At 41.5% G+C, this 27,898-nt stretch overlaps 1 protein-coding gene across 3 annotated transcripts; it reads right to left on the minus strand.

The window, feature by feature from the left end:
- agap2 (ArfGAP with GTPase domain, ankyrin repeat and PH domain 2) lies at positions 1–27,898 on the minus strand. Of its 3 annotated transcripts, XM_085443237.1 has the most exons (20): positions 26,699–27,896; positions 25,461–26,580; positions 20,320–20,378; positions 15,655–15,742; positions 15,417–15,502; positions 15,149–15,284; positions 13,958–14,092; positions 13,679–13,797; positions 9,416–9,568; positions 9,192–9,266; positions 8,750–8,854; positions 8,225–8,405; positions 7,652–7,780; positions 7,391–7,525; positions 6,989–7,048; positions 6,545–6,696; positions 4,713–4,803; positions 4,347–4,569; positions 2,696–2,975; positions 1–1,227 (listed from the first exon to the last, which is right to left on the minus strand). In XM_085443237.1, exons 1-20 carry the CDS (start codon positions 26,756–26,758, stop codon positions 1,027–1,029), a joined length of 3,588 nt encoding a protein of 1,195 aa, XP_085299363.1. In that variant the 5' UTR covers positions 26,759–27,896; the 3' UTR covers positions 1–1,026. The 3 variants fall into 3 exon arrangements, with proteins under 3 accessions (XP_085299363.1, XP_085299364.1, XP_085299365.1); XM_085443238.1 differs by lacking the exon at positions 6,989–7,048 and having other exon boundaries at positions 26,699–27,898; XM_085443239.1 differs by lacking the exon at positions 9,416–9,568 and having other exon boundaries at positions 26,699–27,889.

Raw genomic sequence — 27,898 nt, forward strand, 5'->3', positions numbered from 1 at the left:
GACAATAAAAACAACATTTTTTTTAATGCTTATTTAAAAAAAAGTTTATTACTTTATTCTGGTAACCATTTGTTTTAGCTCATGAGGGACTCACATGACTCACCTTCGGCCGCTTCACTGTAAACTCATGGGATCGACCTACACAACAGTAAGATGAATGTGAATTATGTCGCAGTCTTCACGTATTCGCTCTCGATATCCCAAATAAAACTTTATCCACATGTTTACATACTTGTAAAACCATCCGCTTACTGCTTTATGTGAGAGAATAAGAAATTATAAAAGACAATGGAAAACAAAACAAAACAAGCTTTTAGAACTACCAGTAAGAAATCACTACAAAATGCAGTCTGGTTTTTTCAGTTGTGTCTTCGTTACAGAGTTTAACATTAAGCATGTAGTCTAGATACATTTATAGTAGAATAAAACGTCATATCTCGGACCTGTGGTCCTAACACTGACATAGGTCATACTCCAAACCATTCATTTTTCTAGTCTAAGTAGAATAATCTCAGCTGATTCGTTGCTGGAAAACAGTTTATACAATCGAACTGACAGGCTCACATAACTAACACCATGACATATTGTTGGTTTAAGCCAAGGAAGAAAAAAAAGTAGCAGTTTTGGTCCAGTCACAGCAGGTCTGAATAAAAGCATCACCCTCTGGATGCACTGAGTTGAGTCATCTGCGCTAAAATTTGTTGCTTTTCATCATCGTAGCTGAATTATTGCACTTCTTGCAGAGGAAGTGAAACAGAAGCAGTCCGCTACAGGTCTACTTGAGTCATTTTGAAATGAGGTCAACGGCACAATAACTCAGCAATATGCCTGCAATCAACAAATTGAATGAATATTGCTTTTTAAGTGGTTTGATATGTTGTTCAGTCTTCAGAAACAATGTTTTTCATCCGTTATACTAATGATATCCAGTGCTGTCATTTCTTTATACTACACCCCTCTCCACGATCAGCTCTGCCCGTTTCCACACATTAAAAATGTTTTCTGTGGCAGCGTTTTCAGTCCACGCTACCGTTTCCTGGAGCTGGTCCGACCCAGGCTGGCGGTGCTGGAGCGGCGACTGAGGATGGGCGTGGCAGCGGTGGGCGACGTCTCGTTGGGGCAGCCGTGCTGGAGCAAAATATCGATGCAGCTTTTGCTCCCTTTTTTCGTGGCCAGCATCATGGCCGTCTGGCCTTGGTTATCTTTCGCTTTCACATCGATTCCATACTGCAGGGAAGAGGCAAAGGACAGAACATGATATTTAAGCCTGTTTATTGATTAGATATTGATTAGATGATTGAACAGTTTGAAGTGAAGTGGAGCATACAGCTGAAAAATTATGTGCTGCTCCTCTTCTATTACTGTTGGACAGATTTTCTTTGATTTGCATAGACAGTATATAGAGTTAAGGTAATAAATAAGTCTAACCAGCATAATCATAATTTGATTTATTACTGATTTTTCAGAACTTGCTTCCCTGACGTTCAGTGTTGTCTATGATGACAGGTCATCAGATCTCAGGACCAACATTTAGTTTTTCTTAAACTAATTTGTTATTCAAACTGCTTTACTCGTTTTAACGTGCGCTGAGTGTCTGTTAACACAGACTCAGTCTAGTAAGGGAAAATTATTCCATTACAGAAGAACTCCAGGGGTAGAGCACATTTATTAAATACCACCTGAACACTGTGGAGATCCCAGCACAGAGTCCAGGTGCACTAAAAACAGCCTGTCATCATTTCTTTTGAAGGTTACTGAAGTCAGCACATTCAGTGAAGAGGCCAGCTGGCAATACTGCGATTAGCAATGAGACAGTGTTCTTCAGCTTCAGTTCTTTTACATTAAATTGGATAGAATTGCAGTTTTAACATCACTAATGCTTGGCTGAAATTACACGCACATAGTTTTTTCTTTTTGATTGAAGTTTTTGGGTCAGCTGTTCACACAGGATGTGATTTCATTACCAAACACTATTGTAAAGTGATGAATATCTCCTGCATTTGATTGTAATCTTATCTATGCCACATGTCTGGTCAGATATTTGATGACAGATATCTATTGGCCTAGTTACAGCTCCTACACCCTTCACTATAGACGTCGACTCTGGGGTTTTGTGGAGAGTCTGGTACACTGAGTGCTTATTATAAAGCCCTCAAACACGGAGTCTGCAGGAGTGCAGGCTTCTAACCACACTGTGCAAAGTACAGCAGCTTTTTAATGTCGTTATAAAAGCTAATAATGACAAACAAGAACAAACAATTTAATATTAAGAGGGCAGCATGTTTTTGAAATGTTGTAAGCACCTGAGAAAAACTCCAAAGGCACATCTGATAAGGGTATAAACTGGTGCAGATGCTGACTGAAAGTTCCTGTTTCCCTCAGAGAAAAAAGAGGCAGCTGCCAATATGACTCCACAGAGAGTAACACTCATCACAGAATGGCAAGGGTACGTGTCTGCAGAGGCATTCACAGTTTCGAAAGCACAGAAGAGTCCATCACTAAGCATTTACACGATCATGGTGTGCATGCATGCACACTTCTACTGGTCAGTTTTTGAAGTAGTTTATTCCACCCTTATTTCTTTTACTGTGATTTACAGGACTAATGAACTAGTCGTGTTGTTCTACACTCGTCATTGGGCCTGAGGAAATATGAAACCGATATGAATGAGTGTGAACACAAAGAAGATACGCACCCAGATGAGCAGCTGTGTCATGACCACATCTCCCAGCTGGCAGGCAGCGTGCAGAGCCGTGCGCGGCAGCGAAGGCGAGCCGGCCGGCGGAGCGTTGATTTGTTCTTTAGTGCTGTGGGCCAGAAGGAGCAGCAGCCTGGGCAGATCTCTGTCGGTCACTGCAGATAGCAGCCACACCGGCACACCATCCTCTGGAAGCTGCGCCCCTGAGGCCGGCACAAGAGGCGCCACAAAGGCTCGCTGTTCATACTTGGCACGGATCCATGACTCTCGCTCCTCTCTAGAAAAACAGAAACAATACAAAGGAGACACACACATGTAAGATTAGACACTCTTAGAAGCACTGCAGTGTAAGCGAATCAGAACTTTGCTTACATTTAAAACTTGACATATCTGCAGGTTTTTAGAAATTCCACCATGGGTGTTATTTGTTCACGTTTGTACACATTGGATATTGAGCGATCAGATTTTTACCTGCTTTCTGTTAGTTTATTTCTTGGGTCTGGGATTTGATTTTTCCCACAAGCACACGAAACCACCGACAACTTCTCTGCATCACTTTTGACTCCATATTTAACTATTTAAATAAATGTACATTAGATATGAGCAGATGCAGTTTAAGCATTTCATATATGTTTAATCACGAGTGCAAAAAAGTTCTGCAACTCCGGCCATAAAAACAAACAAAAAATAAAATGCAAAAAAAAAGGATTAAAATTTGTCTGATCTCCCCTTCAAAGCTGTCTCCTGGTGCACTTCCAGTACTCCTGTTAGAAGTCCTGCTCTAACTACTCGTGTCCATTTGTAGACTTTTTGTGGCCCGTAAATTTGCGCTTGCAAGTTTTAAGGGAGAGGCTGGCTTTTAGCTTTCAGTGAAAGGGCCTGAAGAAGATCGTTGGATCGTTGTCCAAATGAAATCTTTTTGATCACACTGTGATGGAAACCTGACAACATTATAATATAACATACAACAATATAATTAAATGGCTGTAACTAGGGTAAATTAAATAATATTACTCATTAATGTATTTACTTTTAGCCCTTCTGTGACAATGAATCAATTTTGATTTTGACTGATGAACCTTTTTTTTAAACCTACTAATAAACCTAATAATGGACATCAATGAGTTTTATTCATAATTTAAATCTCATTTAGTAGCTCTAAACACAAATGTAATCATTTGTGTACAAATCTGCTTAAATAACATATTTAATATTATTTTAGACTTCGTTATTATTCTAATTTATTAAAATGATTCTGTACATTTTTAATGTGCGACCGTGGCTCAGGGGGTTGGGAAGCGTATCTGTAACCAGAAGGTCGCCGGTTTGATCCCCGGGCTCTCTGTCCTGGTCGTTGTGTCCTTGGGCAAGACACTTTACCCTACTGCCTACTGGTGTTGGCCAGAGGGGCCGATGGCGCGATATGGCAGCCTCGCTTCTGTCAGTCTGCCCCAGGGCAGCTGTGGCTACAACCGTAGCTTGTGATAATCTGAGAGTGAATGAATAGTGGCATTGTAAAGCGCTTTGGGTGCCTTGAAAAGCGCTATATAAATCCAATCCGTTATTATTTTATCTGCTTAAAACTTGTATAGGGTGTACAGGAGTTTACAGCAGTTTTTGACGTGTGCTGTGATCTGGCTCCACCCACCGTGTCGCACTCGGTGTGGGTTTGGTCCGTCCTTGGGTGCAGCTCTCCCAGATGCTGTTGGCCATGTGGTTTCCGATGGCAGCCAGCACCTGTGTGAGCTCTCCCGGCCAGTCGTCCAGGTCCAGCGAGCGCACACGGGACAGGTGAGTCCCCAGGTTTCGGTGGATCCCTGAGCACTCGATGCAGATCAGCGCACCCAGATTGAGACTGGCCCAAGTGGGATCTGCAGGATGGGAGAAGAGAGACTGCTTAGCAAGAAAAAACCATGAGCCAATGGCTGCACCACCACAGTCTGTGCATGGTGTGAATTATGCTCCAGAGTAAATGTGCAGCTGGCGGGAAACGTGCCAACGTTTAGGAACTCACTCGGTGCTTCGCAGTCCACACACTGACTGTTGCCTTTGGCATTTCGGATGGCCTGGAGCGCTACGGCCTCGCTCTGACTGCTCCTCCGCGCCTGCACAAACACCCATTTGCATCATTTATTCATATCCACACAAGTGTTTCTGTTTCATAAACAAGTGGTGCTTAAAATCCAACCGCTACCTCAGTAAACACAATGAATAGTAACACGCATTGATTAGAGCAGATGATGACACCACGTGGCATTAAAACTGCAAAACAAAGACATTTTAAATTGAACTATTTTTTAAAGTTAATAACATTTACTTTCTGACATTTTATTTGAGAGCCTTAATTTGGAGTGAGTAAATGTTTTCACTTAGAAATTCTGCTTTGGCACAAACAACTCATAGCTAACCGTCCAATCATGCAAGGCTTTGTAAAGATGCCAAAATAACTGCAGCACAACATGAGGATGTTTTAAAGATAGAGATAGCCACATGGACCAAACAGATGTTCTTGTAGTTTACAGAATAATCAGTCATGTCACTTAGACGCCAACATTAAATATACTCTGCTAATTTCCCCTAATGAAGACCATAATTTACCACAACTTGAAGCTATCAGCTGAGCCCATGAAGTCATCAGGAAAGTTTTACTGAGGTCAAAGATCAAACTATACAGCTTCTTCTTCTTTTTTTGCAACTGCAGGATTTTACAACTAATTGTAAAGTGAATCTTTATTGATATATACTTAGGTGTCATATATGTAGTAATTAAGGGCACAGAGGAGGCTGTCAGAGTTTGTCTTTATGAGGGTAAGAGTTAAGGACATCTGTTTAAATCAGTGCTATTTTCCCCCTCCTGTTTAGTGCATCATTCTCCTGGGTTTATATAGTTCCCTGCTTCTCTTCCCTACTTGCAGTATTAAAATGTTATGATTATATTTTAAACAAAACAGGAGAGCAGTTGTACGAGACGTATTCTGTGGTGTCACAGAAAGAGTGGATGATTTTAGAAACATTGTAATATGTAATTTATTTAAAAAACAAAAACAAATAAATCTTTTAGACATACTTTTCCCATTAAGGTTTCACTCCAACAATTAAATTAAGATTGTGATGCATATAGACTACTGTAGGTTTGCATGTTCTTCACTTAAGAGCGCTTCCATTTGAAGTAATTTACCTGCAAAAATTCATCCACGAACCTTATCTTTCAAAACCTTTAAGTAATCTGCGCGGTAAATGCTCGTTTCCCACCCACCTGCCTTTTAAGAACCAACCTAAATTTTAACAGATTTGAGAACCAAAAGATTCATAAGGCTATAGTTCAGGGAAGTTTGGTTAATTTCCAGGGAAATCACCGTGCACATAACTCGTGGGCTGGATTTCTGGTGAATTTCTTTTAGGTTGCAAATATATAGCGCCTCTAAAAAACGTGTCTTCTTTATTGGAAAAGAGGTGTGAGACTGTGCGGGTGTGATTTGATCGGATATGACTGGGATCGGTGACAGCAGAGACTCAAGCACCATCAGATTTTGACTCAAGTGTTTTTAAAATTTGACCTGTATTCTTCCTGGCATAGCTTTCTTTTCCTGCTCTGCTCTCTGCCCCCACACTGCACTTTCATTCTGTCTTGCTGTGATCAGTCAATCAAACCTTCACGCAGATATCCAAAGGAAAAGTTCAAGAGCAGGGAACAGCTTGTGGATTCTATTTTTGCCGCAATATTCTTCTCTTTAAGCCTCCAAGAAATGATGTTTTTAGACAGCAAAATCATTTTAGTTTAGGTGGAAAAATGGTGAGAATAAGTACAGAATCCATTTCTGAAATGTGTTTTCTGTACATGTTTACCTTGTTTCTGCCACTCTCACAGGAACCAAGACTTGCCAGGATTTGGCTCTCTATAGCTGTGACCCACGAGTCCCTCTCGTCCATGCTCGGAGCCTCAAAGTGCCACGTCTGCCCAGTAAACGACACTATGATGAAGTCGGCATTCTCTTCCTCTGCGAAGAGAGGGTGAAGCCGGAGAAACATGACATGAGATTTGCTGCATTCGACAAACCGAGAGAATGAATCCATTGAACTTTCAGTCGGTGGAGGAAAAATGAATGAAAAGCAAAACAAAACAAAAAAGTGGTTTAGATTGAGACATGAGGACAGAAAAATCTTTGGGTTATTCACGCTGAGGGTAATTCAAACAAACAATGGGGTGTAGATTATGGATGTCAGGCACACAGGGAAGGAAAACAGTCAGAGAGCACAAGCTGTGTCAGCACCATCACCCTCACTTGTTACCTGTCTTATTAATGTTTCTCAAGCTACCAAAGCTCTTTAATTTCCACATTTTGCGTTTGGCTGCAGAGCGAGAGATAAGCAAGAGAAGAGAAAGAGGAGTGCAAGTGTTAGGAAAAAAAGGCAGATACGAAATATTCAGAGAAAGACAAGCACGTTTATTAATCTTTATCCACACAGAAGAGAAAGAACGGGAAAACAAGAAAAGTCAGAATATAAGCAAGTGTGTCTTAGTAGAAAGTAAAGAATATAAAAATCTCTCAGAACTAAAGAATAAAGATTTTATTTAGTTATTATTTTGAGTAAAATTGTTTCTGTATATATAAAGCAAATAGAAAACCCAATTTCTTATTTAACTTAAACTGTTAGCATCAGTAGTTGCGCCTTGTGGAATGATGATGTTACCTTCGGCTTGCCCGACGGCTGCATCCCCTTTCTGATTCATGCTCTTCTTCCTCCTGTTCTTCTTCCTGTCACTCATGGGAGATGATTGGCTGGGATCTTTTCCACCAAACGAACCGGCTGTCGCTTCCAGGGCATCTGACATTTGGCGCAAACATAACAAAACATACATGACAGAATTGTTTTCAGTCGGAGCTGAGGCTGCACCCAGAGTGTCTGAGCCGGCGATGGTGGCTGAAAGGTTTCATTCCCTGCGGTACGTACCGACACTTTGTGCTTTGGTGGACAATGAGGAGGGGCAGCGCTGAAGTCCTCGCTCACCTCCTTGAGGGGACAAACCGCCAGACCGGTCATCGGCAACGACAGAGAGGGTAGCTGGACACAACTGAGGAACTGATGAAGAGAGAGAAAGTGAAGTGTTTATGTACAATAGGCCATGTTTTTATGATCTTTCAGGCTAAGAAATGTAAATTTATTGTTATCTAAAGCTTTATTTTCAAGTATAAAATTCCAGGAACAAACATATGGAAGGAAGATAAAACTAGAACCTGCAATCTTTTTAATAGCCAGCAGAGGGCGACTCCTCTAGGTGCAAAAAGCAGATTGTATCAAAGGCCATGACAAAACTAGCATTTTATAATATTATGGTAACAGTTAAGAGTTAAAACGCATGATAAAGGAGGGTGTGTTTCAGGAGAAAGTAAACACAACAATCCTCGATTTCTTGGTCAGATCTACTCTAAATAAGTGGATTTATCAAAAAGATAAGAAGACATGTCCATCTTTTATATACAGTCTTCAAAGTATGGTCTATTTATCCTCCTAAAGAAGACGTACCTGTACTGGTGCTATCAGCGGCTGGCAGCTCTTTACTCAGCCCGTTGACTCCAGGTACAGCTCCAGGGGGGGCGGGCGAGGGGCCTGTCGGTGCGACTGCTCTTGGAGGACGTTTCCCAGGAACTTTAACAGTCACACGCAGCAGATCGATTTCCTTTCCATGGGTATTCTGCGTGTAGTCCTGAAGAGGACAAGATGTTGCATGTTTTTAATCATCTTAGTGATCTGTAATGTTTTCCAAAACAGTCTTTAAGTCAGTCATGGGGGGGGGGGGTTTTTCTCAAAAGGCCCTGATTTAAACAACTGAATTAAAATATGATGCAAATAGCATCACATCTCATGAATTCTGCTAGAATACCTAAATTTCTGTAGATGTAACAAATAAGAATGGGTCTTTCTTTCAAAAACCAATAACAAAAACAATCTAAAAGCATAACCGGTCCCTTTAAATGTGAAAAACTGCAGATCTTTTCTCCCCCCTGCTCGTTTACTGTCGCATTGATCGGTGTTGTGGTGTTTTCTTACACTGGAGCTGGAGTGATAAGACAGCGTGCCATTGTTGGACAGGGTGACATATTTCTTCTTCCACTCCTTATTCAGAGAGCTCCCACTCCTCTTCCACAGGATGCCCTGTCAAAAGCATCAACCGGGGGTCGCATCAGTCACAGCAAACCACAGTCTGAATCTGCCTAAATTTAGAGCCGCCCCTTCAAAGTGTACCAGAAAGAGTTCGACAGCAATAGCTGAGAGCTCTTGTATTAATAGAACACCCTTGAGAAAGGTTGAAAAGGATGAAACAACAGACTTCTGTGCTGCTTATGTAAGACAAAATAAATAGACAAATGTATTTCTGTTCCCATCTTATTTCCGACAAGGGAATTGGCTCGTGTTATTGTTATAACTGCAGCGTGTAAATACCCCCATCACTGGGTATTCGGCTTATTTTTGCTTGTAACGGAAACCAAACCTGTTTGATCGGAACGCCCCGCAGGCTGCTCAGGTCGCCTTTAGCGTCGCCACCTTTTTTGTCTGTGTCCCGGTTCTGCAACGAATCCAACAGAATTTAAAGTGTTAAAAAAGAAGAGGAGACGATTTAAGCGAGGAGAGTCAGAGGGGGGCGAATGGAGTGAAATGAGAATGAGATGAAGGAGACTAAAAGGTGTGAGACACGAGCAGTTGGAGGTGACTGACCTTGAAGAGCGAGGGGCGTCTGGGGATGCTCTTCAGCGAGCGAGCGTTGACGCTGCCTCCCCCGTCTCCCTGTGCAACTCGCAGCTCTCTGTGGCTCACCACAGGGGTGGAGGGGAGGGAGTAGGCGTAGCCGATACTGGGGCCATTACTGGCCTGAGAGGAGGAGGAATTGGAGGAGGAGGTGGAGGAGGTCAGGAGGTCAGGATGCAGGATGGGAATGGGAATGAGAAGAGATGGAGAGAGTGAGGATGGGGTGAAAGATGAAACAGAGTCACAAAAAGGTGATGATGAGTGACAACGTGAAGTCTTCAGTCGATCGGTGTGATTGATGGAAACTGATGGATGAAGAACAGGGCGGGCTGTGTTTTCATTGACTAAGCTAAAGTAATCAAACACGACACAAGCGTTGGTGTACACAACCTTAGATGATCCTTTGAATGTCATTTACATTTTAAATATCACGATTAAATCATATGTTCTAAATAAAAACAGGAAAATAGTAACAGTTGGAAGTCGTGTCCGATGTACTGTACTCTACAGGGTGGGCTCATTTTTAACATCAGTGCCTTGATGCCAGTAATAGATGAAGATTATATTTCTGAGATAAATATAAATGCATAATATTTGGAGTTTAGGTTTTATTTTTATAGTCACTGGGATATTTCCAGGGATAATGCTTTGGTCCACCAGCAACAATTTGTTAAATGTTAGCATTCATGTCTGTTTTATGATTATTTTCTATTTTACTTTGAAGTTCACATGTACTTCCTGTCTCTGTCTCCCCCTGATTCATGATTGTTTTCAAAGTAATCCAATATTTCCCTCTGAATATCACAAAAAACAAAACAAATATCTAACATTTAGACTTATGTACCTGAGTAAATGTATCGCTTCACACCACTGCTTAAAGCTACATAAGTTTTCAAAATGTATTTTTTAAATATACAATATATTTAATCCTCTTTTGATTATATTTGCGCTACAAATATACGAAGCCTTGAGGTTAATGCTCACTTCCACCTGCTCACACGATCAGTGAAAGTTCACTTACATGTCACATAACCTGAAACTGCTCAAGTGTCACTACTGCTGCAGGTCATCATGAAACAACATATTCAAAAATGAGAAAAAGGAGTTATGATTCCAAAAAACAGCAACATGATTTATTACTGTATGTTGCTCGCCAGAGGTGACTATTTTCCCGCAAACCTGCTCTAAGAGGAAAAATGACCCCAGTGTACAAAAACTGCAGTTCCCCTAATGGCCACTAGAAGGTGACTCTGGATGAGAGTCAACCTCCATTGACTCTCATGTTAAAGTGTCCATATTTGTATCATTGTGTAACGTACTTACAGTCTGACAAAGGACAGTTTGGGGTCTGGTCTTGGATTCTGGAGTTAGGGGCGTGGCTGCTTTGACTAACCTCTCCACCTGTAATACCGGTGCCTTTTGGAGCATGTATGCTTTATTTGCCTTTTAGCTCTAATTGGTGTCTTTTCTGTGCATTGCACCTGTACATTTTATCTATGCAACATGCGTACGTCACCCTTTTATCTAAATATGGTCACTTCTGGCTACAGAAAACAAAATGGCACCAGTCCAACAGCAGTATAAGCAACATTTTGTTATTACTCATGAAAAATAAATTTTGGATTTGTCTTTGAGCAAAATGTGATGTATTCAATGGACGTCCTTTAACATAAAGAATATTTGCTGATTAAGTAATCACTAAAGTTATTTTGATCCAGTCTGACGGTAAGTAAGTAAATAAATATGTGTGCCAAATTTCCTTGCAATGCATTTGGTGTGCTGCTGACTTACATCCCCAGAGTCTTTCTGCTAGCACAGCTTAAAACATGATCAGCTGGCATTAGAAGAACGGTGAAAGAGTGCTTTAATTTTGAAGACAGCATCAGCATAGCAACAGCAGAACACTTTCATCAGTGTCCTATATTTATCATGTCTTATGTAATATGAGTGAATGGGTTAAATGCAGAGAGCAATTTCCCCACGGGGCTCAATAAAGTACAATAATAATAATGTAATATCTGTCTAGACCGAAAGAAGATTGTGTTTACTCAAACAGTCGACTAATAACTACCGAGAAGGCGTCACACCTGACAGTCATAGTCGCTGCTCTCTTTCTACAGTTCTTTAAATGTGCTCAACATGCTGAGCTTTTTGTTTTGTGAATTTAAAGAAGATGTAATCAGCAACGAGGGCCAAGAAATACTTGAATCAATAATTGAATCCGGACAAATAATTATCTGAAGTAGAAAATACATGATAGAATATCCACTCAAAAACATGTTTTGTCCCTGATAAACATGAAGCAAAATAATGTGATTAAATTTCAACTAAATATAAAAAAATCAAAGGTTTATTCATTCAAATAATTAATCATTGTAGAAAATAAGCTTAGATGATATGAATGTAAAACAATCACGTAAATTTCATTTGACCAGATTCTGTTAAATTTGATATTTTACTTTGAACATTTTATATGTAATCAAATTATTTAAAATCCACAATTTGGGATAAATATTTTTTGAGTGTGTGGTGGCAAGCAATCACTACCGTTATTTCAGGTATTGCAATTTAATTTACGTCTGCTTTTCAGAGGGATATATTGCACTATTAACTCACTGGGTTTACTTAATATCCACATTTTCATCTGAAACATCTGTAGTTGGTGAAAAAACTCATGCAGAAGAAGAATGTAGAATATATAAATGTATATCTCACAGCAAACTGTGTTGTGCTTTTTTCCAACAATGAAAAAAAAAATCATACTTCTGAGAAACTAACTAGAAATTTTTATGCAATAACAGCAAATTCTGACAGAAAATATTTTTTTAAATGGCAAAGTCAAGCCTCCACAGTACACAGAATATTTTGTACGGTATATGTTTACATATTGTTCTTAACTTGAGTTTAGGTTTTATGTGTATTTGTTTGAATACTTTCATTTTCACTTATTTCTTACCGGGAAATGGTTACAGCACGTTACAGCGCTCTGTTTTATCCACATAAATTTAAGGATCTCACAGTTTAGCCAGCCTGGTTTTAAACACTGTGCTGTGAGACATACCTGTTACAGTGCACACAATAATTTACACATTATGGCATTAATATCAATATTATTAATGATCAAATAATAATATCTAATAGATGTAAGTTTTCAGTTAAATATATATTTATACACTTTTACATTATAGTTTCTTCCGCGTCTATGTGAAGTCAAAAGCACAAGATGCCTCAGTTATGAAGCGAGCTTTTTCATATTTTAGAGTAAAAACATAAATTAGATTATTGTCAGTCCAAAGACATTTGACATCATGCTCTAAACCTTAAAGTATAATAAAGTAGGAATATAGTACTAGGTCCTTTTAATGTGTAATAATAAAGGTCATCATTATAGAAACTGGTATTGTTAAGACATGGTGCCTGACCAACAGGATATCTGAAGGTGGGGGGGAAAAGGTGCCACTTCATTAGTTGGTTGGTTTGTGGCTGTTTCACAAACCAACAAAATTAGGAAGTGTGTTTAGTTAGTTTTGGTCCCACAACAGAAAGCTTTTATTATACACGACTCCTGGCTGGTGCATTAATGCCAATCTTATTATAAATAAATAGATAAATAAACCTTCGTTTGTGCAAAACGTAATTTTGCAGAAGATGCATGATATACCTTCAGGCCTAGCCACAGTGATTGACATGTTGCTACCCTGTGATGGTGATGGTGAACATTAAATTCTCCAAACCGGGTAGACCATCGTTGGATATTAAGGAGAAACTAGCGCTCAGTCTAAAACGACCCCATTAAAGAATGGTTTCTTTAGTCAGGAAGAAAAATCATCACATAACTGAGCGATATAAACAAGTGAACAAGTAAAAATTTATTTCAAAAGGAAGTTACCCCCAACACCTGCTGAGCATTTTTGTGAAAAGCTCTATGTGGTGAGATAAGATCTTCTACCACTAAGTTTTGAAAACGGATCTGTTCTGCTTACCAAACAAAAAACTGTTTCATTTTATTTACCACTTTTCTGCCACAGTTTCTTCAAAATGTGTAACACAAAGTCTACCGATCACATGCAAAAAGTTAGGTAGTTACTTAGAAAAAGGCTTGAAAATGTCAGGATTATCAAGATAAGGCTATCAGTGTGGTTTGTGTTTCATTAACCATTAAATTTGCAAATGCAATATGGGGTATCTCCTATGGGAGTGACCCAGCAGTAAAACCGAAAAAGGACGTGTTACCTGTCCAGGGAACGATGCTGATCCAGGTGTGGAGCCTCCCGAGTGACTGGGTGAGTTAGGCAGAGACTTGCAGGCCTGCAGTGCCGCCTGCTTCTTCTGAGCTACAATCTTCTGAGCAGCTGAAAAACAAACACTCAAACAGTTGAGTCTGTTTCAAATGTCAGTGTGTAAATAGTAATGGGTGGATATTTTTTAAATTTTATTTTCCTTGTGAATCACATCCTTAAGCCTGTTCTTTTGTTGATGCTGATATCACTTATAAAATGTGAGTCAGCTCACCCTCTGAAAACACTCGGTCAACGTTGAACCCGTAGGTGGCGCAGGTCTCGTAAAAGAGGGAGTGACGCACGTCAATACACAGCTGTCTGGCTCTCTGATCTTCAATCACGCGAGGGTTGGTGCTGCTGATTTTATCTAAAGAAAGAAACAATATCAACATTGTAACACCTGCTTGTCCCATAAGCATCTTCTTTTGTTGTGGATGTTAGGAACCCATTCCTATGAATGCAACTCGCTGGACACGTTGCACATCTTGGCAGTAATCCTTAATTCTTCATGGCATAGATTCAACTAGGTGCTAGATTCTTACTGTGCCATCTTAATGCTGAAGCAGAATTTCAGTCTCATTAGAGCATGTGACGACTGTCTGTTGTCCAGTTTTGGTGAGCTCGTGTACATTATAGCATCAATTTCCTGTTCCTAACTAACAGGACTGGCAACCAATGGGGTCTCTGCTGCTTCAAGGTTTGACGGATTGTGCATTTATCGAGCTTCTTTTGGACATTTTGATTGTATCGGGTGGTTATTTGAATTATTGCAGCATTCCTATCAGCTTGCAGCAGTGACAATTTTCCTCTGAACTCTGGCAAAACATGGCATTTACACCCAGAGAGCTGCTAAGGGAGGAGACCCTGAATCCTCCCTTAGTTAGGCTGCAATAGGTGTAGGCTGCTGGGGGATTCCCATGATGCATCCCTTCAGTTACTCATTCACTATGTGTTAATAGACCTCTCTGCATTGAATAGTACTTGTTATTAATCTCTGGCTCTCTTCCACAGCATGTCTTCTATCCTGTCTTCCCTCTCTCACCCTAACCAGTTGCAGCAGATGGCCCCGCCCCTGCCTGAGCCTGGTTCTGCCGGAGGTTTCTTCCTGTTAAAAGGGAGTTTTTCCTTCCCACTGTTGCTTACTCATAGGGGGTCATGTTTGTTGGGTTTTTCTCTTTATTACTGTGGGGTCTACCTTAGAATATAAAGTCCCATGAGGCGACTGTTGTTGTGATTTGGCGCTGCATAAATAAAATTGAATTAAATTGAATTGAACTGCTGCTCACTGAATATTACAGTCTCTCATTAGTTAAGCTTAAATGCACTGAGTTCCTGTCATGTGACCGACTGATTAACTTAACTTAAGTTAATAAAGGTTTGGGCTCTGAATATTTGAGGGTACATGACTGATTTGTGCGTTTACCTTGTGTGCCGACCACTATGACTGGGATGTCTGAGCGGAAGGCGCTGAGCTGGCTGTAGAGCTGGTAGAGCTCCTGGAAACTGGCCTCATTCTCCAAGCTGAAGACCAGAATGACTGCATCAGCCCAGCTGCTGAACTGCAGGAGGAAAAGGATAGATGGACAGATGTTATCTTACTGTGCACTGATGGATGATGAAATGTGCAGTGTTACAGGTCTGTCACACTCACACACACAAACACACACATACACATCATCACAAAGAAGCACCTGTGCATCAGGTGGTCCAGCCTCCTCTCTGATCAATAATAAATGACTCTGACCATCCACCAGCACTTCCTTTTTGTACCGTCCACCTGTCAGGAACAGTGACAGTGACAGACAGGTTATTCAGCAGAGTGACACCCCGAGGATGAAGCCATATCACGCACCAGGTTTCTGAGGTTAGGGATACAAAACTCACGCACACAAGAAGCCACTTTTTAGATAGGATGTGCTTGTGTCTTACCATCAGGTTTCTCGACTGCGGAGTAACTGCCTGTGATGTATTTGTTTACCAGCGCCGATTTGCCACTTTTCAGACTTCCCAAAACACCCTGAGAGAAGGAGGAAGGAAATGCAGCACACACAAGTTAATTCAGGTTCAGCCTGCATGCACATTTACAGCACCATGCAGCAAATATAACTCTCAGACTAAATTAAAACGCATCAGACACAGACTTTCAGTTCCTCCATCGGATAAGCTTTGGTTCCTTTTAGGCAGTTTACACTGTCTGTTATTTAATCTGTATTTTCCACCTGTAGACTGCTTTGTCATCCACATATAGAAATGTGCAGCAGTGAGTAGGTGAAGATAATTCTGAAAGTGCTATAAAAGTGCTTCATTGTAATACAATCTGGTAAAAGTCCCGTGTTCAAAAATATACGGGGAAAGTATGATGCCCATTTTTAGCTCCATATTTTTATTTTTGGATTTCACTAGAGAGGCTTTGTACGATTCACTGCTCAGTACGAGGGCTTGGTGCAGCACCTCAGTTCATCTGGTGTCTGAAACAACCTGTATTGGCACTCAAAGAGCTTGGGAACCGCTCTGTACATGGTTCTAAAGCTCTTTGTGGCACATAACATTTCATGTGCTCCATTTTTTTAGCCAGACACACACAAGAGAACAATCAATAACAATAACAATAAAAATAAAAATAAAAATGGCTATAACTGAACATTAGTTAATTTGAGATCAGCATTTATTCATTTAACCGTGTTTCACTTTATATTTTTCCCTTTTTTTAAATCCTTAACTGCTTCAAGCCAACTTCCTTCTGATTGGCTGCCTCTCATAAACCGAAGGTCTGGATGGCAGGTGGGCGGAACTTCTGGGCTCACTGGCAAAGTCTCAAGTCAAGTTGTTTTTTAGTCAGAAAATAGAGCTACTTTTTTAACATGGCGAACAAAAAAACCAACAATGCAAAAAGTGTTGAGTGTTTTATTTTGCCGGAGGTTTCTTCCTGAGTTTTTCCTTCCCACTGTCACAGAGTACTTGCTCATTTTTTAGGAAAACTAAAGCAACTTGAGGCAACTGGTACTGTGATTTGGCACTATTTAAATACAATTTAATTTAATCTTTTTCTAAACTAAACCCAGTAGTTTTTATGATTAAACGTGACCAGATAATTTTGGCTAAAGTGTGAAAAATATGTAGCATACGACTCAAACTTGTGAGTCTGGTGTCGGCAGGGAAATGAATCGCTATCACAGCCCCTTTGGCCTTCAACTGGGAATTTTTTTTAAATTGGAAAACAGGAATTTTGTTTACATGGACCTGAGTCAGTTTATATGAGAGCGGACAGACAAAATGTTTAGGGATATGAAAATAAAGGTGGGAATTTTTAGGTGCAGGACTATGAATCAGTGGTCATAATTATATAATAAAATATCGTTAAAACCACTTTGTGTTGTACTGCCTAGAGTGAAGACAGGTGTGCGGTGGCAACCTTAGTATCTCTCTGAGAATGTAGGTAAATGTACTCATTGTTTTCTTGGGTAAATCTAGTTTTGGGACAAATTTTCAGAGCTTTTTGGACTGTCTTTTTCTGTTGTGATTTGTGATCCTGTACAGGGTTTATGGCCTTAGTGACCAATGAAATAAAGGTTTTGGATTTTTACCCATTCATTTATTTGGGAGGTTCAAAATCACGGCCCTGAGCTGTTGCCCAGATGGTTGCTGAGTTGCAAGACATGCTTCTGTCAGTATGCGGATTTCACCGCTCAGGTTACACACTTCATGTCATGTCATTTCTACTAACACTCAAAGGGGGTGAACAAAATTAAGATTTTCCATTAAAGCCAAAGTACTACCAATATATACATGAGCAAGTATTTTCCACCAGAAAAATCAATTAGCAGCTATTCTGATACTTATTTTCTTGCTAAAATGCCCGTTGTTAAAGATTCCGGCTTTTCTGCTGTGAGGACTTGTTCTCTTCCCTTTTCATTACTTTAATAGTTTCCGTTGTTTAAACAAAAAAGGGCATTGTTCACTTTGGACTGTGGGAAACTGTGAGAAGATTTTCACACCATTGTCTGAAAATTTGCGACTCAAATGAGAAGCTAATGAGCATCAGCATCCATTATGAAAACCATGATTAGTTACAGTTAAAAATACCGACCAAAACAGTAAAATGCCATTTAAATGAACTCATCAGCAAAAACGGTTACAAAATAAATTAACATGATGTTAGTCAGAGGGCTTGTTTGGCTATTTGAGTGTTTCTACTTTTAATATTTGCCATGCTCACAGAACATTTTAATCCAGGCTTTTTAATTGTTATTTAGCATCACTGCAGTGCAATATGAGTACCTCTACTTAATTCACAGGTACATTTAGACCCTTTTTAGAGGTCCTCAAGTGCTAATTTCAGTGATGCAGATTTAAAACAGACTTTAACTAAAATATAGCAAAGTACAAATTGTTCTGATAATGTGGGGACATTACTGTGTCTGCTTATTTTTATTAGTTCTCTAAAGAGTGTCAAACACGTTCACTAATATAGCTTAAATTACCAGAGATTATTAGCTCATTTTAACCTTCTGATCCACTAATCAGGCTGGTATATTGCGAGTTGCCAGCCAAGGAGCTGATGTGTATTATTATTTTAGTTTGTTAAAAGTTTCTATTCCTATTCTGATCAAATTGGGCTTCAGTGTTTGTTTACAGTACAGCTGATATGGTTTATGTTTAAGGTTACAGTTTCTCTCATTTTTTCACTGCAACATTTAAATTCACCAAGAATTATAACGCTGCAGCTTCTGTTTTACACACATTCATCGATGATGATTTCACATAACTAAACAGTCTGCTGTACTGTTGTCGATTGCGCATCTCCCTCTTGCTCTTATATTTTTGTCATTTTCTAGTGTCTAGTTGAGTGAGGAGGATGGAGAGAGGGGGGGACAGAGAGGTTGAAGAACGAGAGACCAAAAAGTGAAGTTAGCTGGAAAAACAAAAGTAGTTTTTCATGCAAGTCGTGGAGGCTTTGTGTGTTTTCCAGTAGCACACAAGTCTGCATACTAAAAGGAGGGCTTGTACAGTTTGAATTAAAACACTTTAATATAAAACAACTCTATTACCAGTTTGCTTTGTGTACAGGTCTGCAGACTGGCAGGGTGATTCCCCAGTGTCTGTACTGAATAATGATATTTTAAGTGCTTGATGATTGGGTGGACTGCCTCTATGTGATTAACAGACTGAAATAATGTTTCTTATCTTATCTGCTTTTTCACAAATGGTTCTTTAACTTCCTAAATGACTGTATCTTTGCCTAAAGGCTCCACCCTTAAACGGGTCGATTAGATTGAACTCTCTGACTTTTCACTCTAAAAAGTAGTACTAGTTTCACTCTTAGACACTACAAAAGGTCATCCACTTAACTAGGCTGCTTCTGAAGGTAACATTGTAATGTTTATCCAATTGAACTGAGGTTTGCAAATGTGGAAACAACATGTTCCATTAATATTAATTACAGTGCACTGCATGCATGACATTATGATTGGAAACTGAGGTTTGACCCTACGCTCGCCCCTGACTTAGTTTAAGAATTTGAATACTTCCTCTACTCTGCACAAACGTCCTGCCTAGTTTGGAAATTCATTCCTGCAGACAGAACTCGGGACTTAAAAAAAAATCATCTTTACCTTTTTAAGCTCGTAATATCCAACAGATCTCTGCTGACCTGCTTTTCACGGTCCTTGACTCTTGTACAGTATTTTTGGTTCCTGTTTTGGTTTCTTTGATATCTATTCTCCTTTCTTATGTTTCTGAACTTCCTGTTATCTGTTACCCTTACCTCCCCCTGACTTGTCTATTTGTTCAGAGACAAGCGAAGCGTTTTCCACTTCCTGTTTTATTTTGGTAACTGCTTTTTGTTCTGTGCCGCCTCTGCTTTTCTTTTCATTCTAACAGTGTCAAAGAAACATTTTTTTATTACCTGTACATTGAGTACACTGAGTACGGATTCATTTGGTGATGCTGGCATGGTACGGCTCAATAAGTCACATATATAAATGAGATTCCTGCAGCAGAGAAACGATTTCACACTTTTTTCATCTGATTTTAACCAAAAACTCTGAACCTGTTGCACATCAGTTACCGTGGTGATCTAACAGGTAAAGAGAGAGCCACTTTTATGACACTGAAAAATCGGACTTTAAGCTCTTTTAGCTGGCTAACCCATCCCTCCAGTTTACCTGGTGCTTGTTTTGGATTCCTGCTTTGTTTCCTTTGGTCTTTGCTAATTTTTGGATTTTAATTTGCAGCTTTTTTGTTATTTTGTTTCCCTCTTTGTCCTGGATCCCGAGGATCCTCTCTCATCTCAAATTAAAATCTCAGATTTAGGTTAGAGGTATGTTGTACCAAAAACTGTGTAATTTTAGTATCTGTTTAACACACCAGAAGAAGAATCTTACAGCAGAACATAAGATGTGACATATTTTGTTTCTAAAAGTCTTCTCTTCAAAGTGGTTCACTGATGATTGTTTCATTTTTCATTAAATATATATACATATACACATATATCTTTTTGCATTAGCCTCATCTCCAATACAGATAATTAACTATAAATTACTGTAATAGATTCCTCTTTTTCTAATGCTCTGGCAGTGAAGGGGGTTTTCTCACCAGTCTCAGCTCAGGGATGGATCTGCTCAGCGTCCACTCCTGGCTGTTGGCAATATTTACTAGAGAGAGAGACAGACAGGGACAAACAGTCAGCGAGGCGGTGACACATCATTTAGATTACATACAGTAAAAAGGGCAGCCATCTTAACAGCCTGCAGGAGGGCAATAAATCACACAGCTGCTGCGTGACTGGCCTCACGTGCGGCCTGGCAGGTCGCCTTAATGAATATAACCTTTCAGTCACGATGGGGGATCCAACAAGGTGGAGCCACACCGCTCTTTATCCACTTTGCTCTCCCCGTGCTGGAAATGACGGGCAGCTGTGCGCTGAGCGATGGAAACCTTTAGTGTTCAACTTGCTGCTGCTCAAAGATGTCAGGCACCTTTTTAGGTTTGAACTAAAAGAAATTACAGCTAAATATATTTATATTTGACTCGTGATGAAATTATAACCTGGACACATGTGGAGGTGAAACAGCTATAAATGGCGTATGAGAGAAAGTAAAGTATGATCACCAAAATAGAATAACTTCAGTGACTCAACTGCTTTTCTGCCTGACAGCTGGCACAGTTTCTACCAAGCAGCAGCATCCAGAGGTAAACAACAAACAAACAAGAGTGCCAAAAAACAGTGATTCCTCTAATGAACTGCCTGCAAAACCAATTAGTTCCCACAGAGCCCCCACCAGTATTAACTGTACGGTCATGAAGAAAATCATGTTTACAGCCAGATATGAAAATAAACAAATAAATAAAACATTTTGGTCTGTTTAGCTGATTTCTGTTTCAGTTTTTAGAGGTCTTTGTCTTGTTTTCCCCCGTCTTCCTTGTTTAGTGTCAGCCCTTGTGTTTCAGTGCTCTCCTATGCCGTTTTGGTTTTACTACCTGCTTTTTGTTCCTTTCATCTGCTTTGTGATTGTTTGTTTGTGCCTTATTCCCTCATGCCTCTCGTTTTACAATCAGCCTTCTGTCTATACATAATCTCCGCTCTCCCTCTGTCACTGTTGGATTGTCTGCTTGTCTTTTGTGGATTTCTGTGTTCCTTATCTTCAACCCCTTGTGCCTTAAAGGGCTTGTTTGGGGTTTTTTTTTAACCTAATGTTATTATCTGGACTTATTATAGGCAATAAAACTGCCTTTTTGTTTTAACATGATATACCTAAATTCTAGTATATCACCAGTTTGGATTAAACTTAGGGGTCTGGCTATCTTAAATGACCGGTGTGCAGTTGCTACCTGTCTGCTAAGTGAAGCCACTGAACTGGAAATCTACACCAAACTTCTGCCTTATGGAGCATTTTTAATGGTATTAACTGAGAGATAATGTGACCTGCTGCGCAAAGTTTGTGTATATTTTATAAGTCTGTCCATCTTCGAGGCTTTGAGTCCAAGTTCAGTGGGACACGATACAGTGACTACATTCATATATTAAATAGTTTGTTTTAAAGTTCTCAAATTTAAAGGAAGGTTATCATTAAAACTAAAACTCATAATCTATGCATGTATCTGTCTAAGTCATAGAGAGTCAAGAGACCAAGATCATATAAATGTCTGGTTTGTTTGGTCAACAGCCCAAAATTCCAAAAATCCAGTTTTCACTTTATATAAATAAAATAAAATGGCAGGAATTACTGGATAAATAAAATAAATATGAAAAGTTATTTGGGGTTCCTTTCCTCTTCAGCGACTTACCTAATCGACTAATTCTAAAATCATCAGGGGCCAATTTTAGCTGCAAACTTGGCTTGAAATTGTGTCTGTGATTGTGGCACACAGTCGTCTGCAGTGGTTCGGTCGCAGACAGCTGTGCCAGCGTTCCTATTGGGCAAAAGAGGTGGCATACACCCGATATGATGCGATGCCAACACCCAGAAACCCAGCTGCAGCTCCAGAGCCATTGGAGGGAAAGACAGACAGAAAAATTGATTCATAGACATAAAAAGCATCAGTGGCCAGTTTAGGTGCTCTGTCTGGGAACCCATCAGTGCTTGCCTAATGACCTATCCTCTGGGGGCAGCGGCTGATGTTTCACAGCTTCCGGTGTAACCAGCAGATGTTTCGAAATCTGATAGTTTGCCCTAAAGTTCCCGTTTCACAGACTGCGTGTGATTTCACAATTTTACTATGAATGCAGACATCAAAGGGAACCTACTAGGCTTTCCTGTATTTTTTTTTTTTTTGTCATACTGTTACGATGGTGGATTTGTATTAAACATGGCCAAGTTTCAGATAATTACATCAGTGTGGCCCTTTTATGGTCATCTCACTTTTAGCCTATCAGAGATCACAGAGGTTATAGGGAAGGGAAGAGAGCTAAGGGTTTGTTTCAGGCTGCAGACAGGTCAAATGCTGGTTTCAGCATTGTACTTGGCTCAAAATGCTCTTTTTTCTCTCCACTCTCCTCATGGATTGTTTACCTACATGCAGCCAAACCCAGTCAAACATGTTTGGTTTATACGGCTCAGACAACAAACAGTAACCAAAAAAGACCAAACATTGCTCACAGATATCTGCAAACTCACATGCAGATACAGAGTGTGTTTACAAAGATTAGAGGAGTGAAACACGACAGTCCTGCAGTAACACCTCATAAAAAAGGATTTACTGAACGACTGTCGTGTTAGACTGGATTCATATTTTTGTTAGGTGTACAATAGAGTCTGCTGACATGGTAGCAGCTCAGATTGAGTGCACTGTAATGCTAAAGCCAGGATAAACATGCTCACGGTAGCAGCATTAATTCTGATGTTTAGCAGGTGTCAAGCAGGCTTAGTTGACAGGTAGCACTCTGGACTGAACCCGTGATGCCATTAATCCTGCACACGCTTTGTAGAAGTTTAACATCTCCATCTCATCAAGGTGGTTATGACTCTTTCTTTGTTAGCAGGAGAAAAGTTATGGAGTCCTTTGGACGACAGTTTTAGAGGCGGGGTCTTGCCCAACTTGGAAATTATTAACTTTTGGACTTTATGGACACATATATGCAACAAATTGAAAAACAACTGGGAAATATTGTCTTGATGCACAGTGTGGAGGACATTTTCAGCCTTGGTGGAGGTACATAGTCTTAGGCTATTCTTGTATAGATATGAGCTTTGTCTTGTTAGCCTCAAATAGTCCGATAAGATTGAAGATGAAGATCTGGAGGCTGAAACAGTGATGACTGTGGTGGCTGATCAGTACACACAGCTGCAAAGCTGTCTGCACAGGGCTCCATCTCCATGGTTAAAAAAAGTTTTACACTTCTTCTTGCTGTGGGTTGATTGTAGAATATCTTGGTTCGCAACCAAGATTGCTGCAGAGTGGCTTTCCTCTCAAACAACATTGAATCTTCAGCTTCAAGGACCACTAATGCCTCTACAAGGTTTTTCAGGTTTTATAACGGTAGGCATTAGTCTTGATTCAGGAGCCATGCTGCCTGTGTTCTCCTTTTTTGTTTTTTGTTTTTCTGATAAAGAAAAAGCATTTATCAGAAAATACAAAGCAGGAAAGGAACTAGAGGAAGACAACGGGAGAACGGGAGGTTTTGGCAGACTACCCTGATAGATACACTGCCCATTATCCTCAGTGTGAATGTGTGATGTGTCCTTCAAAAACAGATGATGATTAAACTCAGGCCTGGTTCTAAGTCTAACACCACACACAGCGATGATGTGTTTCACACGATTAAAAAAGGCACTTACACACGAGCTGTTGCTGCAGCCAGCTCCCTCAGAAAAAGGCCAACTCCTACCACACACACACACACACACAGACTTTGCATGTCTTTGTCTGTCTTTCTGACTCAAAGCTCTCTTTATGGCCTGCTGCTGGTGCCAAAAACGATCAGACAATGTGATCCTTCTGCTGCTTCGACACACACATGCCTACGTAAAGCCAATTATCCTCAGTACCCTCTCCAAACCAATCACGAGTGATCCCTCACATCCCTTGTGTGCAGCCTGTAGCTGACATCCAAAACTTAATTCTGTTTTTAGGAAATTTTGTCTCTCAAGCATGTGTCACTGCACACAGACACATACATGCACACACACGCACACACACACACACCTCCTCCACCCTATGTTTCATCAGGCTCTATAGCAGCAGCAGCAGAAGCAGCAGTCCTGCCGGTTGCCATGGCAACACTTCCTCCTGCCTTGAGTATGTGTGTGAATGTGTGTGTGTGTGTGTGTGTGTGCACGGTCGGCGAGGCTGGTCTGACTGTTTGAGTGAATCCACAGTGTGCATGTGTAACAGTGTGAATACACAATGAGTGAATGAATGCATAAACACACACACACACACACACACTCCCTCGCTCGCTGGCTCCCACAGGCCGACACTCGCTTCGTCTTTGAGCAAACATGTTGGTGAAAGAGATGCACTGTTGTACGCTGCAGCCACTCAACTCACAACCCAACAATCCTGAAGCTTAGAAAAGGCACACGCGAGGTTCACACATGAATTTAAATTCAACCTGACGGAGACAAAGAGGGTGAGAAAGAAGGTGCAAAAATAAAAAAAATCAAGCTCCTTATAGTGGCAGATCATGCAGTGGGTGGACTATCAAAGACAGGATTAGAGATGTTCTTGATTCGCTGTGAATCCTCACTTCCCTTTTTTGACGTGGGTGAACGAATATCATCTTATGTCTTTCCTCTTTTCTAATCATTCCAGCTTTATGGAGCGACGCAATCCGACCACCAGCTCCTCTCCCTTTTGGCTTCATTAGGAGACTTAAAGCCATGCTGGGAACACTGCTTAACTGTGTGTGTGTTGGGGGTGTTAGTGTCAGTGTTTGTGCGTGCAGATTACCCCTCTAGCGATGTGAAATTGGCCCCGCGCTCTGAGGGGAATTAGGTTAAAACTGTCCAAGATGATTCTATTGTCAATCCTCAGATCAAAGAACTTCATCTATCATCAATTTGCAGACGCACATGGCTTTGGGAAACGTGACAGTGTTAAAGCCTGCAGATAGATTCTGTGCAGGCTTCTTTAAAAAGATCAACCCCACCCCACCCAAATCATTTCTAATGGATGCCCGTGCACGGATGAAGGGGCTAGGCTGATAAATGTTTGGCTGCATACAGGAGTCCCTGTCTGAAGGATGGATTTGAAGTTGAAGAGGTGACAGTGATGATGTGTTTGTGACCTCCTACCTTCCTCCTCACTGGAGTCTCTCTGTATATAGACGGGAGGCGCTGTGGAGGATGACCCCGCTGCCCCCGAGCTGCTCTTTGTGAAAATGCCACTGATGAACTTGAGCATCTTTCTGTCTTTAGCAGAGCCTCTTTGGCCCTGCTGTCCTTGCTGAGCTTCTCTTGCCAGGCCCAGGTCTTCAGAGAGGCTGTTCAGGTCACTGTTATCCAGCGTGCGGCTTTTGCCTTTGCGAGCCGGTTTGGGGGCCTGGGTAGGAGGTGCAGGTAGGGAGGTTGAGCCGCTCTTTAGCCTGTCCTTTCTGGGGATGTCTCTCATCACTGCAGCCATGCCACCTCCAATCTCCAGCTGTATTCCAGTTTGAGCCTCATCCTGCAGGTCCCGCCATCCTTCGGTCCTGCTCGCCTCGGCCCAGGAGGCCCTGCAGGGGCCTGGCGAGCGCGTCGTCACGCGGCAGTCCTTGCGATCGAGGCTCTGGGCTGAGGTAGGGCTGCGTTCTCTACCCTCCCGGGAGTCACGGCCGCGGGTGGCCACGCTGCTGTGAGACTTGAGCAGGCTCACGGGCCGCTGTCCTGCAGGGCGGATAGGGAGGCTGGTCCTGGTTGGGGTGCGGCTGGGCTCGGCCACCTCCATAGGGGGTGTTGTGGTTAGAGATGGAGACCTGCATTGCTTTGCCTCTGGGCTGGAAAACGGCTTCTCGACTACGTCTGCTGACTTTGTCTTCTGAATCGTGACTCTCTCAGCAGGTAAGGGGATAGAGAGGTTGCATGGTGGCTTTTCAGCCACTTTACTGGGGACATTTGAGGGTAGTTTATCTGTCAGAGGGCTGAGGGATCTCCTCTCTCCTTCCTTGAGTTCATCAGTGCCCCCTTTCACAATGACAGCATCTTCAGCTCTTTGTGGTTCCCCTAAAACCACTCCAGCTCCATTTTCAGTCCGTGTGGAAGCTCCACCTTCAGCTTCCACTCTCTCATCTCCTGGTCTGGCCTCCACCTCCTTCCCCTGGTTGCTGTTCTTGGCCTCATCTCCATTCTCTTCCACAGCCTCTACCTTGACCAGGGTGAGGGAAATGAGGTAGGTGGTGCGTTGCTGCAGGGCGCCGCCTCCGCTCATGTGGTCAGGCTTCAGTAGACACACAGTAGATGAATGAAACCAGACAGAGCAACATGAGCAACTGACGCTTTTCCAGCGTGTTCGGATGTGAAACAATCTGACGACACGACAAGGACGAAAAACTTACACGGAGGAAGATTAAGTTTCTCCTCGGAAGACACAACAGCAGAGAGACTCTTGGGCTCATCCATCCCCCAAATCCCTCTTTCTTTGTTTCGGATTTTAATTTCCGTCACGGATTTCTTCTCTCACTCTAATTGTCATTTCTCTGTGATTCAAAAACAAAACCCACCCTTCCTGACAACCTTCAGGACCACTGTCAGTACAGTGGAAGCAGCTCTTTTGTTCCTAGAAAACACCCAATTAAAATGTATCCACAACACATGCATGCAGCCACTGAGACAAAAATATCTTCATTATGGTGTCTGATGCCTCATTCTTTATGGTAATCATTTACATGACCTTATTTTATGTGCAGCACTCCCTCAGCTTACATGTTGCTCTGTCCAACCGCTTCAAAAATCTTGATTCATTCGGAATAACAGCTGCCCTGCATCATACGTCATCAAGGATGTGCTGGAGAGCAGCTGTAAAGTGAAAAGGTGAAGTCTTTAAAGATTCATTAGCGTCACCCTAAAGCAGCATGGCACAGTAACCTCCAGAGCTGAATGCAGTCCAGTCCAAATCATGGGCTCTCATTGCACACCTCACATGCGTGTTGACAGCAGCATCCATTCAGAGAGCGCGGCGGCAAAAAAGCAAGCAGCCTCACGGAGACGCACAGGAAGGACACCGATGAGGGCTGGAGGGGATCGGGAGCAGAAGCCAGGAGAAGATGGATGGAATTCTGGGGAAATGCATGACCGAGCGAGGGCGCGTCCGGCCATCACGCCCCTCTCTCTGTCTCCTGGGCAGCCAGTGTCCTGTGAGCGCATCAGGCGCCAAGCACAAGTGGAGACGCTGAGGCGAGTCACAGCTCCTCGACTGCCTGTGAAGCCTTCTGACAGAGACACCGTCGCACAGGTTCAGCGAGTCCAAATCGCATCACGTACACACACACACACACATGCAACGCACCCTCACACATGCACAGCTCTTCTCTCTCGCACTCTGCGTTTCTCTCTCCTTTCCGCTCACTGATAGGAATCTCTGATGTCCCTCCCTCTACATGCCCCTCCTTGTTCCAATAGGCGATCCATACAATGCAGAGCGATCCTGCTTCTCCTTCCTTGCTTTTCCCTCCTCTATTTTCTCTCCCTCTGCTTTTCCTGCTGCTCCTCTCAGACAGTGCAGGGTCCCTGCTTTTTTACGGCTCATCCCCATCCCC

Source organism: Copadichromis virginalis, linkage group LG20, assembly GCF_057382275.1.
Source record: "Copadichromis virginalis isolate Kocher_CV1m ecotype Utaka linkage group LG20, C_Virginalis_male_GT1.1, whole genome shotgun sequence".
NCBI lineage: Eukaryota > Metazoa > Chordata > Actinopteri > Cichliformes > Cichlidae > Copadichromis > Copadichromis virginalis.